The sequence below is a fragment of the Oncorhynchus masou genome, unplaced genomic scaffold, assembly GCF_036934945.1.
Source record: "Oncorhynchus masou masou isolate Uvic2021 unplaced genomic scaffold, UVic_Omas_1.1 unplaced_scaffold_1552, whole genome shotgun sequence".
NCBI classification, from domain to species: Eukaryota; Metazoa; Chordata; class Actinopteri; order Salmoniformes; family Salmonidae; genus Oncorhynchus; species Oncorhynchus masou.
Window position 1 is genome coordinate 16,998 of NW_027005571.1, and position 14,504 is coordinate 31,501.

At 41.9% G+C, this 14,504-nt stretch overlaps 1 protein-coding gene across 2 annotated transcripts; it reads right to left on the minus strand.

Annotated features, from left to right (window-relative positions):
* Window positions 1-278: 278 nt before the first annotated feature.
* LOC135531203 (tonsoku-like protein) lies at window positions 279-14,062 on the minus strand. 2 transcript variants are annotated; one of them, XM_064959320.1, is made up of 9 exons: window positions 13,994-14,062; window positions 12,294-12,951; window positions 11,900-11,994; window positions 7,924-8,021; window positions 5,280-5,413; window positions 3,240-3,443; window positions 1,742-3,032; window positions 595-716; window positions 279-503 (listed from the first exon to the last, which is right to left on the minus strand). In XM_064959320.1, the coding sequence occupies exons 7-9, from the start codon at window positions 1,870-1,872 to the stop codon at window positions 304-306; spliced, it is 453 nt and encodes a 150-aa protein (XP_064815392.1). In that variant the 5' UTR covers window positions 1,873-3,032; window positions 3,240-3,443; window positions 5,280-5,413; window positions 7,924-8,021; window positions 11,900-11,994; window positions 12,294-12,951; window positions 13,994-14,062; the 3' UTR covers window positions 279-303. The 2 variants fall into 2 exon arrangements, with proteins under 2 accessions (XP_064815392.1, XP_064815393.1); XM_064959321.1 differs by lacking the exon at window positions 13,994-14,062 and having other exon boundaries at window positions 12,294-13,070.
* Window positions 14,063-14,504: the final 442 nt, after the last annotated feature.

Here is a 14,504-nt window from a genome sequence, read left to right on the forward strand (position 1 = left end):
TTTGAGGTTCTTCAGGTAGCTAGCTACCCTTTGCCTTGATGACAGCTTTTCACTCTTGACATTCTCTCAACCAGCTTCTTGAGGAAAACTTTTCCAACAGTCTTGAAAGAGTTCCCACACACACCCTGTAATAATTATACCTACATAATGCATTCAAAATATTGGTGCCGAGATCCCTCTGCAGCCTGTGTCACCAAAAGATGCCTCAAATATGAGGACCAAGGAGTGTAAATCATCTCAAGTGTACACATTGGAATCGAGCGACACCAGTCTTTAAAGGTGTGAAAACTGAAGGAGTCTTCCTCACAGTGAAGGGGCAGTAGTGAGCAGGCACTTGGCATCCCTGGAGAGGAAGCAGCCCCCGGGCCTCCTCTGGCCCCAGATCTGCTGCAGCGCCTTGCAGTCCAGTTTGTTGAGCACCTGGGAGCACAGCCACAGGTCCTGGACCTGGTGTGACAAGTCGTCCAAACTAGAGCTGTCCCAGGGTCCGGCTACCTGACAACCTGAATAAAGAGAGAGAGAGGTAACAAATTAGGACTAAGAAAGAGACAGAATCAGACTGAGAACCAACAGACTACTATAGGCCTACTGTACCTTGGAGGTTGAGATAGGTCAAAGCTCGCCGGTTGGAGAGGATGCTGTGGAGTCCCACTGAGGTCACCGCTGGGTTCCATGCCAGGTCCACAGACACCATGGAGGGACAGCGAGGCAGACACCTGGACAACAGGACACACAGAACATACAGATCTCAGTACTGGACAGTCAGGTCACATGAACTAGAGGTAACGTACAGGGCAGACTCTTGGAAAAAACCCAGGCAGCTCAACTAGCTAAATACAAAGTCAACAGTAAAGAGGCGACTCCGGGACATTGGCCTTCTAGGCAGAGTTGCAAAAGAAAAAGCCATATCTCAGACTGGCCAATGAAAATAGAAGATTAAGATGGGTAAAAGAACACAGACACTGGACAGAGGAACTCGGCCTAGAAGGCCAACATCCCGGAGTCGCCTATTCAGTGTTGACATTGAGACTGGTGTTTTGCAGGTACTATTTAATGAAGCTGCCAGTTGAGGACTTGTGAGGCGTCTGTTTCTTAAACTAGACACAAATGTACTTGTTCTCTTGCTCAGTTGTGCACTGGGGCCTCCCACTCTTCTTTCTATTCTGGTTAGGGCCAGTTTGCACTGTTCTGTGAAGGGAGTAGTACACAGCGTTGTATGAGATCTTCAGTTTCTTGGCAATTTCACGCATGGAATAGTCTTCATTTCTCAGAACAAGAATAGACTGACGAGTTTCAGAACAAAGTCCTTTGTTTCTGGCCATTTTGAGCCTGATGCTCCAGGTACTCAACTAGTCTAAAGAAGGCCAGTTTTATTCCTTCTTTAATCAGACAACAGTTTTCAGAATTGCTAACCTAATTGCAAGAGGGTTTTCTTATGATCAATTAGCCTTTTAAAATTATAAACTTGGATTAGCTAACACAACATGCCATTGGAACACAGGAGTGATGGTTGCTGATAATGGGCCTATGTTCAACTATGTATATATTCCATTTTTTTTTTAAATCAGCTACAACAGTCATTTTCCAGTTTCCAGCTACAACAGTCATTTACACTGTATTTCTGATCAATTTAATGTTATTTTAATGGACCAAAAATGTGCTTTTCTTTAAAAAACAAGGACTTTTCTAAGTGACCCCAAACTTTTGAACAGTAGTGTACGTTGAGAGAAACCACACACACCTGGCGAGGGTGGAAATGCTGCTGTCCATCAGTCCATTTCCCGCCAGATTCAGGTGGGTCAGGGAGCAGTCATCCTGTGGAACACACAAAGGAACCAACGAGAACCATGTTCTCTGTGACTCCTTTTCCATTTTCAGCAAGGGACCAATCAAATCCCAGATCTCATGGTATGCCCTTAACCAGGCAGTTAGACATAGTACTATCACCCAATATGTCAGTGTTGAGTTCTCAGTTTAAACATTACTAGTTGACATGAATCTTACTTACAGAGGAGCCATCACTACTATCAGGTAGACCCAGATGCAGACAATGCCGAATTAACAATGGTTTAATAATCCAACAGGGGCAGGCAATAGCCAGGTCAAAGGCAAGCAGGGGTCAGTAAACCAGAGGAGGGGCAAACGTACAGGACGACAGGCAGGGTCAAGTGGAGTGGTCAGGCAGGAGGGCCCAGAGTCAGGACAGGCAAGGGTCAAAACTAGGAGGGCGAGAAAAAGAGACTGGGAAAAGCAGGACATGAGACAAAAAACATTGGTTGACTTGACAAACAAGACGAACTGGCAACAGACAAACAGAGAACACAAGTATAAAATACACAGGGGATAATGGAGACAATCACAAAGACAGGTGAAACAGATCAGGGTGTGACAACTACATTTGCTCCTCTAAATATCATCTTGCCATAGCTCCCCATTAAGTCAAATATACAATTAAGATACAACCATTGTATCCTAATTACCATATCAACACGTTTCTTAGCTTGAATACCAAAGGCAAAGTTGTGCAGCAGATAAGCGGATGACAAACTTCCTTTTCAAACTGTGAAATGTTTTCTCAACTTGCAAGGCGCCTGCCTCAGACCAGAAACGCAAACAATTGTTTCAACAAATTCTATTAAAAGCTCCTCATAATTTACTGATCCATTTCTTAGATTTGCAGTCTTTATCGTGTACCTTCCTGGACAAATTTCCTCTACTAAGTAAATACTTACTGTAGATCCTGTGATAGTTTATGCATTTCTTTAGACAAACAATGCTTAATTAATGTGAAAGTACACAATAGAATAACTGTATTTGAATTTGTGTGTGTGTGTGTGTGTGTGTATGTGTGTGCATTTGTGTGTGTGTGTGTTTGAGAAGTTTTGAAGGAGGGTGGTCAGCGGTTCCACAGCGGATGGCAGACAGATCGAGTTGAGTGAGACATTGGAGAGGCAGAGTCTTCAGGACCAGCTCAAAGCCCATAGAGCACAGGGCGTTATGGGACAGATTCACTGACTTCAGATGCCCTGTTCCTGTAGGACAATGACATGATTCTGATTCTTAGGTCACATTTCAAGAACCACCTCATAAACAGATAGCAATGTATCCACGTGGAGTTGAAAACTGGTGTCCCCCAAGGTTCCATTCTGGCTCCTGTGCTTTTCACCATTTATATAAATAATCTAATGCTAATAATATTTGTATATCAGTTTAAAAAGGTTATCAATGAGCCTGTTTACCTGCCAGGGTACTGGCCAGTACAATGCAGTGTTGCTGTTTATCTGCAAAGGCGCTGGCCAGTATGAGGCTGTATGGCTACTGGTAGCAGGCTATGAGGCTGCAGGCCGGCAGGGAGTGGCTGTCCAGTAGGGGGCAGGCTGACAGCAGGCCGAACAGGGTCCATCACCCAACAGGTTCACACTCGAGTCCAACTCCTCCAGACACTACGAGGGCATGGGCGTGGGAGAGTGGAGAGACAAGATTTTGTATAAAAGACGGCCTAAAATGTCAGAGTTAGACAATTTTACAACTACAAACACCTAGCCTGGCCAGTCCTGCACACTCACCGCTGTCTGTCAGGCTACTGCAGAAAGCGGGGCGGTGCTGTTACCATCACTGAAGAGAGGGTACTGAATTATGTGCCCCTACAAGCCCATATAGGGACATGGCACAGAGTCGTACAAGTCAGTATCATACAGTGCCTTCAGAAAGTATTCACAGCCTTTGAATTTATCCACATTTTATTGTGTTAAAAAATAGTTTAAAATATTTAAAATGTATTAAATTAGTATTTTTTGATCACTGGCCTACACACAATACCCCATAATGTAAAAATGAAAATCTGAAATGTCTTGAGTCAATGAGTATTTAATCCCTTTGCTATGGCCTAAATAAGTTAGTCCAGTAAAACTGTGCTTAACAAGTCACATAATAAGTTGCATGGACTAACTCTGTGTGAAATAATAGTGTTTAACATGATTTTTGAATGACAATGTCCTCTCTGTACCCCTCAGTCAAGCAGTGAACTTCAAACACAAATTCAACCACAAAGAAAAGTGATGTTTTCTAGTGCCTCGCAAAGAAGGGCACCTATTTGTAGATGGGTAAACATTCAAAAAGCAGACATTGAATATCCTTTTGAGCATGGTGAAGTTATTAATTACGCTTTGGATGGTGTATCAATGCAACCAGTCACTACAAAGACACAGGTTGTCATTACTAACTCAGTTCCCAGAGAGGAAGGATACCGCTCAGGGACTTCATCATGAGGCCAATGGTGACTTTAAAACAGTTGCAGAGTTTAATGGCTATGATAGGAAAAAAACTGAGGATGGATCAACAACATTGTAGTTACTCCACAATACTAATTTACAGAGTGAAAAGAAGGAATCATGCATCCTAAAGGCACTAAAGTAATATTGTAAAACATGTGGCAAAGCAATTAAGTTTTTGTCCTGAATACAAATACAACACATTACTGGGCAATTCAAATACAACACATTACTGGGTGCCACTCACCATATTTTCAAGCACAGTGTTGGCTGCATTATTTTTGGGGTATGCTTGTTTTCAGGATAAAATCAGAAATGGAATGGAGCTAGGCACAGGCAAAATCCTAGAGGAAAACCTGGTTCAGTCTGCTTTCCACTAGACACTGGGAGATAAATTGACCTTTCAATAACCTAATACAAAAGGTCAAATGGAGTTGCTTAACAAGATACAGTAAATGTTCTTGAGTGGCTGAGTTACAGTTTTGACTTAAATCTGCTTGAAAATCTATGGCAATACTTTTTTTAAAGAATAATGGGTTAAATATTGCACAATCCAAGTGTGCTCTTAGAGACTCACAGACATAATCGCCGCCAAAGGTGATGTATTGACTTAGTTTTTTTTTGTAAATGAAATATTTCGGTATTTCATTTTCAATAAATTAGCAAAAATCTCTAAAAACATGTCTTCACTTTGTCATTATGGGGCACTGTGTGTAGACGGATCAGATTTTTTATATTTTTAATCGATTTTGAATTCAGGCTGAAACAAAACAAAATGTGGAATAAGTCAAGGGGTATGAATACTTTCTGAAGGCACTGTATGTCTGTGTTTCTCATAACGTTTGTATTGGTGGGTGCAGATGCTTCTGAAACAACATTCAGGGACGCAAAAACACAAAGGCCTGACTTTCATAGCTTTGCTTTCAAGAGAGTATTTCACCAACAAATAATACCAACTACTGGAAAAATGACAAGTTTATACAAACTCACTAAGTAAATACACATTACCTATATTAAGTAGTGCGGACCGGGCACAGTGCAAGCTGCCACGGTCGCCAGGTGTAATGGTGTTTCACAGCGCCTTCTTTCTGCAGTGAAATTCGAGGCAGGAGGCCATAGGCCTGGTTGTAACGCTGGGCCGCCTGCTCACACACGAACACACACACCCTTATTATAGAAGCCAGAGTTTAATCTCAAGCAAGGCCAAAAGGGCCCTCATGTGGCTGACATTTCACTTTAAACATTCACTCTCTTTCACACATACATGCAAGAAGACACAAATACACTAACCTACAGTGGGGAGAACAAGTATTTGATAACCTGCAAAATCGGCAGTGTTTCCTACTTACAAAGCATGTAGAGGTCTGTAATTTTATATCATAGGTACACTTCAACTGTGAGAGACGGAATCTAAAACAAAAATCCAGAAAATCACATTGTCTGATTTTTAAGTAATTAATTTTCATATTATTGCATGACATAAGTATTTGATCACCTACCAACCAGTAAGAATTCCGGCTCTCACAGACATGTTAGTTTTTCTTTAAGAATCCCTCCTGTTCTCCACTCATTACCTGTATTAACTGCACCTGTTTGAACTCATTACCTGTATAAAAGACACCTGTCCACACACTCAATCAAACAGACTCCAACCTCTCCACAATGGCCAAGACCAGAGAGCTGTGTAAGGACATCAGGGTTAAATTGTAGACCTGCACAAGGCTGGGATGAGCTACAGGACAATAGGCAAGCAGCTTGGTGAGAAGGCAACAACTGTTGGCGTAATTATTAGAAAATGGAAGAAGTTCAAGATGACGGTCAATCGCCCTCGGTCTGGGGCTCCATACAAGATCTCCCCTCGTGGGGCATCAATGATCATGAGGAAGGTGAGGGATCAGCCCAGAACTACACCGCAGGACCTGGTCAATGACCTGAAGAGAGCTGGGACCACAGTCTCAAAGAAAACCATTAGTAACACACTACGCCGTCATGGAATAAAATCCTGCAGGGCATGCAAGGTCCCCCTGCTCAAGCCAGCGCATGTCCAGGCCCATCTGAAGTTTGCCAATGACCATCTGGATGATCCAGAGGAGGAATGGGAGGCGGTCATGTGGTCTGATGAGACAAAAATAGAGCTTTTTGATCTAAACGCCATGTTTGGAGGAAGAAGAAGGATGAGTACAACCCCAAGAACACCATCACAACCGTGAAGCATGGAGGTGGAAACAACATTCTTTGGGGATGCTTTTCTGCAAAGGGGACAGGACGACTGCACCGTATTGAGGGGAGGATGAATGGGGCCATGTATCGCGAGATCTTGGCCAACAACCTCCTTCCCTCAGTAAGAGCATTGAAGATGGGTCGTGGCTGGGTCTTCCAGCACGACAACGACCCGAAACACACAGCCAGAGCAACTAAGGAGTGGCTCCGGAAGAAGCATCTCAAGGTCCTGGAATGGCCTAGCCAGTCTCCAGACCTCCAGACCTGAACCCAATAGAACATCTTTGGAGGGAGCTGAAGGTCCATATTGCCCAGCGACAGCCCCGAAACCTGAAGGATCTGGAGAAGGCCTGTTTGAGGAGCGGGCCAAAATCCCTGCTGCTAATATATATATATATATATATTAAACCTTTATTTAACTAGGCAAGTCAGTTAAGAACAAATTCTTATTTTCAATGATGGCCAAGGAAGAGTGGGTTAACTGCCTGTTCAGGGGCAGGGGCAGAACGACAGCTCGGGACAGATTCACTGACTTCAGATGCCCTGTTCCTGTAGGACAATGACATGATTCTGATTCTTAGGTCACATTTCAAGAACCACCTCATAACAGATAGCAATGTATCCATGTGGAGTTGAAAACTGGTGTCCCCCAAGGTTCCATTCTGGCTCCTGTGCTTTTCACCATTTATATAAATAATCTAATGCTACCTTGTCAGCTCGGGGGTTTGAACTTGTAACCTTGTAACCTTCCTGTTACTAGTCCAACGCTCTAACCACTAGGCTACGGCAGGGTAAGTTCTGCTTTTCTGATGTATCAAATACTTATGTCATGCAATAAAATGCAAATTAATTACTTAAAAATCATACAATGTGATTTTATGGATTTTTGTTTTAGATTCCGTCTCTCACAGTTGAAGTGTAACTATGATAAAAATTACAGACCTCTACATGCTTTGTAAGTAGGAAAACCTGCAAAATCGGCAGTGTATCAAATACTTGTTCTCCCCACTGTATGTGGTACTGGGATCAGACACACGTTATACTGAACCCTGACCCGCATTCTGATTGCAGGCATTGACATAGGCATTGGCGCAGCCACTATCTGGTGTGGGTCCTCAAGTTGAGAGGCAGAGGAATGTATTTTAGAAACCATAGAAACAGAGCTACTAGAACAGAAACCCCCATTCAAGTCAATGACCTGTGATGGGGGAACCAGTCTAGTAATTATATTTCTATGTTCGAAACTAGTAACTCCCCAGTCGTTCACATACACTACATATCCAGTGATGCAAAATACAAAATGGCTCATGGCACCAAAAGTACAAATCCCGTCCACCTGGCACTCCAGGCTGACTAAAGCAAATGCTCAACGTATTTGAAAGATTTGAAATAGTATTTGAACCCAGGTCGGCTCTCAGTCGATCTATCTGACCTGCTGAGTGCTGTGGTGGGTCTGGGGTGGTGTGGAAGGTCGTGGGTCATCGCGTCGGCCACTGTGGGGCTCTATGACCTGCTGCTCTCTCTGTAAAGCTGGGTGATATGGACAAAATTATAATATCATGGTACTTTATTCAATTTTGACAGTTTGATTTTTTTTTAAATAATAAAAGTTCTAAATATGCATTATGGGTATTGCATTACCATAGGATGGTAACAAATATATTCTAAGTCGTTTTAATATGCTTTCTCCATTCTGGTTGCTTTATACTGTTAAACCAAACTTCAACCAAAAATAATAGGAGGACAGAACTTTGTATTGATCAGTCTCCATCAGTTAGTACATTAGTCAAATGCCATTCAAGACACAGGGACATTACATGGCAAACAAAACAGAAACTTAGAACCCCTAAAAGTCCAAGCTGACATATGGAATTGTTTTAAGATGGTCATACCATGGATCATTTGTCTATTTGATTTAGAATTTTAATTTGTAAACACTTTTTTGATTACTACATGTGTTATTTCATAGTTTTGATATCGTCACTATTATTTACCATGACTGGTACTGTATGTTATATTCAAAACTTCCAATATATCCTCACCTTCGTGGAAATTATGTCAGAGTAATATACAGATGAAGTCAGAAGTTGACATACACCTTAGCCGACTACATTTAAACTCAGTTTTTCACAATTCCTGACATTTAATCCAAGTAAAATTCCCTGTCTTAGGTCAGTTAGGATAACCACTTTATTTTAAGAATGTGAAATGTCAGAATAATAGTGAGAATGATTTATTTCAGCTTTTATTTCTTTCATCACATTCCCAGTGGGTCAGAAGTTTACATACACTCAATTAGTATTTGGTAGAATTGCCTATAAATTGTTTAACTTAGGTCAAACATTTCGGGTAGCCTTCCACAAGCTACCCACAATAAGTTGGGTGAATTTTGGCCCATTCCTCCTGACACAGCTGGTGTAACTGAGTCAGGTTTGTAGGCCTCCTTGCTCGCACATGCTTTTTCAGTTCTGCCCACACATTTTCTATGGGATTGAGGTCAGGGCTTTGTGATGGCCACTCCAATACCTTGACTTTGTTGTCCTTAAGCCATTTTGCCACAACTCAGGACTTATGTTTGGGGTCATTGTTCATTTGGAAGACCAATTTATGACCAAGCTTTAACTTCCTGACTGAGGTCTTGAGATGTTGCTTCAATATATCCACATCATTTTCCATCCTCATTATGTCATCTATTTTGTGAAGTGCACCAGTCCCTCCTGCAGCAAAGCACCCCACAACATGTTGCTGCCACCCCCGTGCTTCACGGTTGAGATGATGTTCTTCGGCATGCAAGTCTCCCCCTTTTTCCTCCAAAAATAACAATGGTCATTATGGCCAAACAGTTCTATTTTTGTTTCATCAGACCAGAGGACATTTCTCCAAAAAGTACAAACTTTGTCCCCATATGCAGTTGCAAACCATAGTCTGGCTTTTTTTATGGCAGTTTTGGCGCAGTGGCTTCTTCCTTGCTGAGCGGCCTTTCAGGTTATGTCAATATAGGACTCGTTTTACTGTGGATATAGATGCTTTGTACCCGTTTCCTCCAGCATCTTCACAAGGTCCTTTGCTGTTGTTCTGGGATTGATTTGCACTTTTTGCACCAAAGTACATTCATCTCTAGGAGACAGAACGCATCTCCTTCCCGAGCGGTATGACAGCTGTGTGGTCCCATGCTGTTTATTCTTGTGTACTATTGTTTGTACAGATGAACGTGGTACATTCAGGCGTTTGGAAATTGTTGCCAAGGATGAACCAGACTTGTGGAGGTCTACAATTTTTTTCTCAGGTCTTGGCTGATTTCTTTAGATTTTCCCATGATGTCAAGCAAAGAGGCACTGAGTTTGAAGGTAGGCCTTGAAATACATCCACAGGTACACCTCCAATTGACTCAAATTATGTCAATTTGTCTTTCAGAAGCTTCTAAAGCCATGACATCATTTTCTGTAAACTTTGACCCACTGAAATGTTGATACAGTGAATTATAAGTGAAATAATCTGTCTGTGTGCAATTGTTGGAAAAATGACTTGAGTCATGCCGAAAGTAGATGTCCTAACCGACTTGCCAATACAATAGTTTGTTAACAAAACATTTGTGGAGTGGTTGAATAGCGAGGTTTAATGACTCCAACCTAAGTGTATGTAAACTTCCGGCTTCAACTGCATATGCCTATTATTTGAATATCCGACCGCATTCTGTCCCCTAGCAACGTGCTTTTAATTTTTGGTGCCAACGAGAATGAAATAAGAAAGTACTCAAGACGACAAGCTTCATTGAGCCTCCACTAGGTCTGGATATTTAATAACCTCTATAGGATCGGTGTGTCTCCCACGGGACGGGTGAGATAACGTAGGCTAATGCGATTAGCATGAGTTTGTAAGTAAGAAGAACATTTCCTCAGGATATAGACATATCTTATATTGGCAGAAAGCTTAAATTCTTATTAATCTAACTGCACTGTCCAATTTACGGTAGCTATTACAGTCAAAGAATACCATGCTGTTATTTGAGGAGAGTGCACAGTTATGAACTTGAAAAGTTACTAATCAACCAATTAGGCACATTAGGGCAGTTTTGATACAACATTTCGAACAGAAATGCAGTGGTTCATTCTAAAACTTGGCACATACACTTCTGCCATCTAGTGGCCAACATTTAAATGGTGCCGTGGCTGGAATAATACATTATGGCCTTTCTGTTGCATTTCACAGATGGTACAAAAAAATGCATGATTTTGTTTTATATTATCTTTTACTGTGTTATATTCTTACATTCATTTCACATTTCCACAAATTCCAAAGAGTTTCCTTTCAAATCATATCAATAATATGCATATCCTTGCTTCAGGTTCTGAGCTAAAGGCAGTTAGATTTGGGTATGACATTTAGGTGAAAATTGACAAAAGGGGCAGATCCTTAAATTAAGCCACCATGTATTGACTAGTTCCAATATATCCATAATATTCGTGATTGGGGTCATATTATTTTTTAGCACAAATGGTTCGGACACTACAGACAAAAGTTGGCACATCAACGGTACCTACTTCAGAAGAGTCCGGTGGGGCTTGTCGGGGTCGTAGACCAAAACGGAAAACACCATCGTTTTCGTGGCACTCTCATCTTTCCATGAAGAGGCATGTTAGTTAGTAATCCAAACCAGACGTTTGTGACAAAATTCGATTTTCAGGATGTCTCCTGGTCTGACAAATAGTGCTGTATCCCTGCCACTTTTCACCGCAGATACGGAAGGCCGACTGGCGGATGAGGTGGACTGAGGCTATACAAAAAAATATATATATCTCTAGCTTAAACAGACGGATTTTGATAGGGATATTTGTATTATGTTAATTAGTTTGACGCCCAGTGCAGTCAAAATCTTTATTTTCCTCTGTTTTATATATATTTCCACACTATGTGGTTGGAATAATACTGTGAAATTGTGAAAATTATTATAACGCCCTTTTAGTTTAAGAGCTGTTTGAAAAGACTGCCTGAAATTTCAAGCTATCTTGGTGGGAGTTTTGATCTGGATGGTGACGTCCTCAGGCGGTAAATTAGTTAATAGACCAATAAGAAAGAGAGTTCCACACGTGACGGCCAATAACAGGTAGTTTTACATTTCCCCCACCCTCAGACCACTCCCAGACTGTCCTAGAAAAATTGTTGATTGAGAAATTGCTCTTTGCTAAGAAGCTATTTTTGTTTCTTTTTGAACATTTTAATGTAAAACAATCACAGGTAAGGTACTTAATTGTTAACCAGAAATGATTTGATATTGAGATAAAAATGGCTTCATACTATCCCAACCCTGCACACCTGGCACTGCAGGCAGGCTAAAGCAAATGCTCAAAGTATTGAACATTTTTAAATAGTATTTGAACCCAGGTCAGCTCTCATTTGATCTTTCTGACCTGCTGAGTGCTGTGGTGGTTCTGGGGCGGCATGGAAGGTCGGGGGTCGTCCTCAGTCTTCCTCAGAGAGAAACCCCTACTGGAGGACAACGACACTGCAGAACGAGAGAGAAAAAACAAAGGTTGTGGTTCCACTGGCTAATAATGCCCCTTATAGTTCATAGTTACATTATACATTAGTGACTAATTTTCAAGTGACATTCAAGACTCCCAAGGACACTACATGGCAAGCAAAAACGGAGACTTAAGTCACTCAGCAAAATGATAAGAGAAAGAAGGGAAATTAAAGGGAGGAACTTCTTGGGCTCTTGTTGTTAGCTTCCATATGGGTTCTATAGGGAATTACAGGGACGGCTGTGTGTATGTGTGTGTCATCAATGCAGCTGCTACACACCTCTGCTAACCATCTCAGTCTTAGTTGAGTGAGACGGGCCTTGGCACTACTCCTCCTTGCCGAAGACAGAGGGTGCCACAGCATATCTGGTTTCAGGAACAGAAGAGCTTGTTTCCTGACTGTGGGTACATTCTGTGGATTGGGGGCTGCAGGTAGGCGTGGGCAGACAGCCGGCAGAGGGATGACAGAGCTATCCAAGTCACTGTGGTCAGAGGAGCTGCTTTCATCCTGATGAAGACAAACAGAGAGACAGAGACAGAGCAGACAGATAGATTATTTGTCAATAGGTACAGTGCCTCACTTCTAAAACTGCCTCACAACAACTGACTGTTTATGACTTCAACAAGGAATAAAACACCTCCAGACCTGCTGCTCTTGTCTTAGTACATTCTGACAGATTATATTAGTCTGAAGGTGTTGTGTCATTTATAATTGGTTTGATTTGAAACCAATTATATTCATCTCATTCCTACAACCCCAAAGAGGATGGAGTCCTCTGTCCCTCTGTGTCTGTGGCGTTGTGGGGGCCGCGCTGTGCCATTAGAGTGCCTCCGTGTGGGGTGCGGTGATACTGCAATCTCCTGGGGGCTCCTGGTTCTGGGCTGGCTGTTGGTGGATAGATAGTGCCCTCCAGTGGGGATCAGAGGCACTGAGTTCTCTGAATAAAATAAAATAATAATGACTGTCCTGCAGAGCATCGAAAGGCATGGGAGCATTAACATTAACTACACAGTAGAACAGTTAATGTTCTTACAGCAACAGAAGTATATTGTGGGAGATGCATTATTTTCTGGAAATTAAGCTGATTAAAGGCCTCACAGTGTGTGAGTGTGATGACTCCACATATTTTTTTTAATATTTTTTTTATTTCACCTTTATTTAACCAGGTAGGCTAGTTGAGAACAAGTTCTCATTTACAACTGCGACCTGGCCAAGATAAAGCATAGCAGTGTGAACAGACAACACAGAGTTACACATGGAGTAAACAATTAACAAGTCAATAACACAGTAGAAAAAAAGGGGAGTCTATATACAATGTGTGCAAAAGGCATGAAGAGGTAGGCGAATAATTACAATATTGCAGATTAACACTGGATTGATAAATGATCATGTACAGGTAGAGATATTGGTGTGCAAAAGAGCAGAAAAGTAAATAAATAAAAACTGTGGGGATGAGGTAGGTGAAAATGGGTGGGCTATTTACCAATAGATTATGTACAGCTGCAGCGATCGGTTAGCTGCTCAGATAGCTGATGTTTGAAGTTGGTGAGGGAGATAAAGGTCTCCAACTTCAGCGATTTTGCAATTCGTTCCAGTCACAGGCAGCAGAGTACTGGAACGAAAGGCGGCCGAATGAGGTGTTGGCTTTAGGGATGATCAGTGAAATACACCTGCTGGAGCGCGTGCTACGGATGGGTGTTGCCATCGTGACCAGTGAACTGAGATAAGGCGGAGCTTTACCTTTACCTTTATACTTGGTATAAACATCAGTAAAACTAAATGTGACACATTGAATATACAGCAGGGTTGGGGTCAATTCCATTTTAATTCCAGTCAATTCAGGAAGTACATTGAAATTGAAATTATCTTCAATGCTTTACACTGTGGACAATTTGGAACTTGGTTAACTTTCTGAATTGACTGGAATGAAATGGATGTGACCCCAACCCTGATATACAAGCCTCATATATTCCACCCACCTTCATTCTATACACCATTTTGCACTGTTCTAGTCTTCTTGTGTTGTAGGCCTCCACTTGGCAGAAGAAGTGTGTTAATTAAGTAGCTCTCTGTCGCCCTGGAGGTCCATACATCTGTAGTAAGCACAACACAGGGTGCATAGGCCATTCCTTCATAACTTGATCTGTGGATTGCTTATATAGCGCAGGTACTAACTACCTGTTTGCTGAAACGGGTGAGAGGGAAGTTCATAGCGTAGCTTGAGCACGTGCTGAAACCTCCTCTTCACAACCCTGCGAGAATGCGCACATATCCGCGGCTATAAACACCTATTGCCCAGTCTGAATCAGCTGCAAAGCGCTGCTTGAATGCAGAAGGGAGACAAAGTTGTGTTGTTGTTTCTTTGTGTTTTAGTCTTGCTCCGGTGGTATGAACACAGGTGATTTTGGTGTAAATCTGTCAACATGTTTAAGGTGTTGGCAGCTGCATTGGCTATTCTTGTTGAGCAGAGGAGACATAATGTATCCACAA

Bases quoted from the DNA above. Each gene is read 5' to 3' on its own strand.
- LOC135531203 (XM_064959320.1), bottom strand. From the start codon at position 1,872: ATGGAAAAGGAGTCACAGAGAACATGGTTCTCGTTGGTTCCTTTGTGT. The intron at 717-1,741 runs GTGTGTGTGGTT...CCTGTTGTCCAG, and splicing joins AGCATTTCCACCCTCGCCAG to GTGTCTGCCTCGCTGTCCCT. The intron at 504-594 runs GTACAGTAGGCC...CTCTTTATTCAG, and splicing joins GACCTATCTCAACCTCCAAG to GTTGTCAGGTAGCCGGACCC.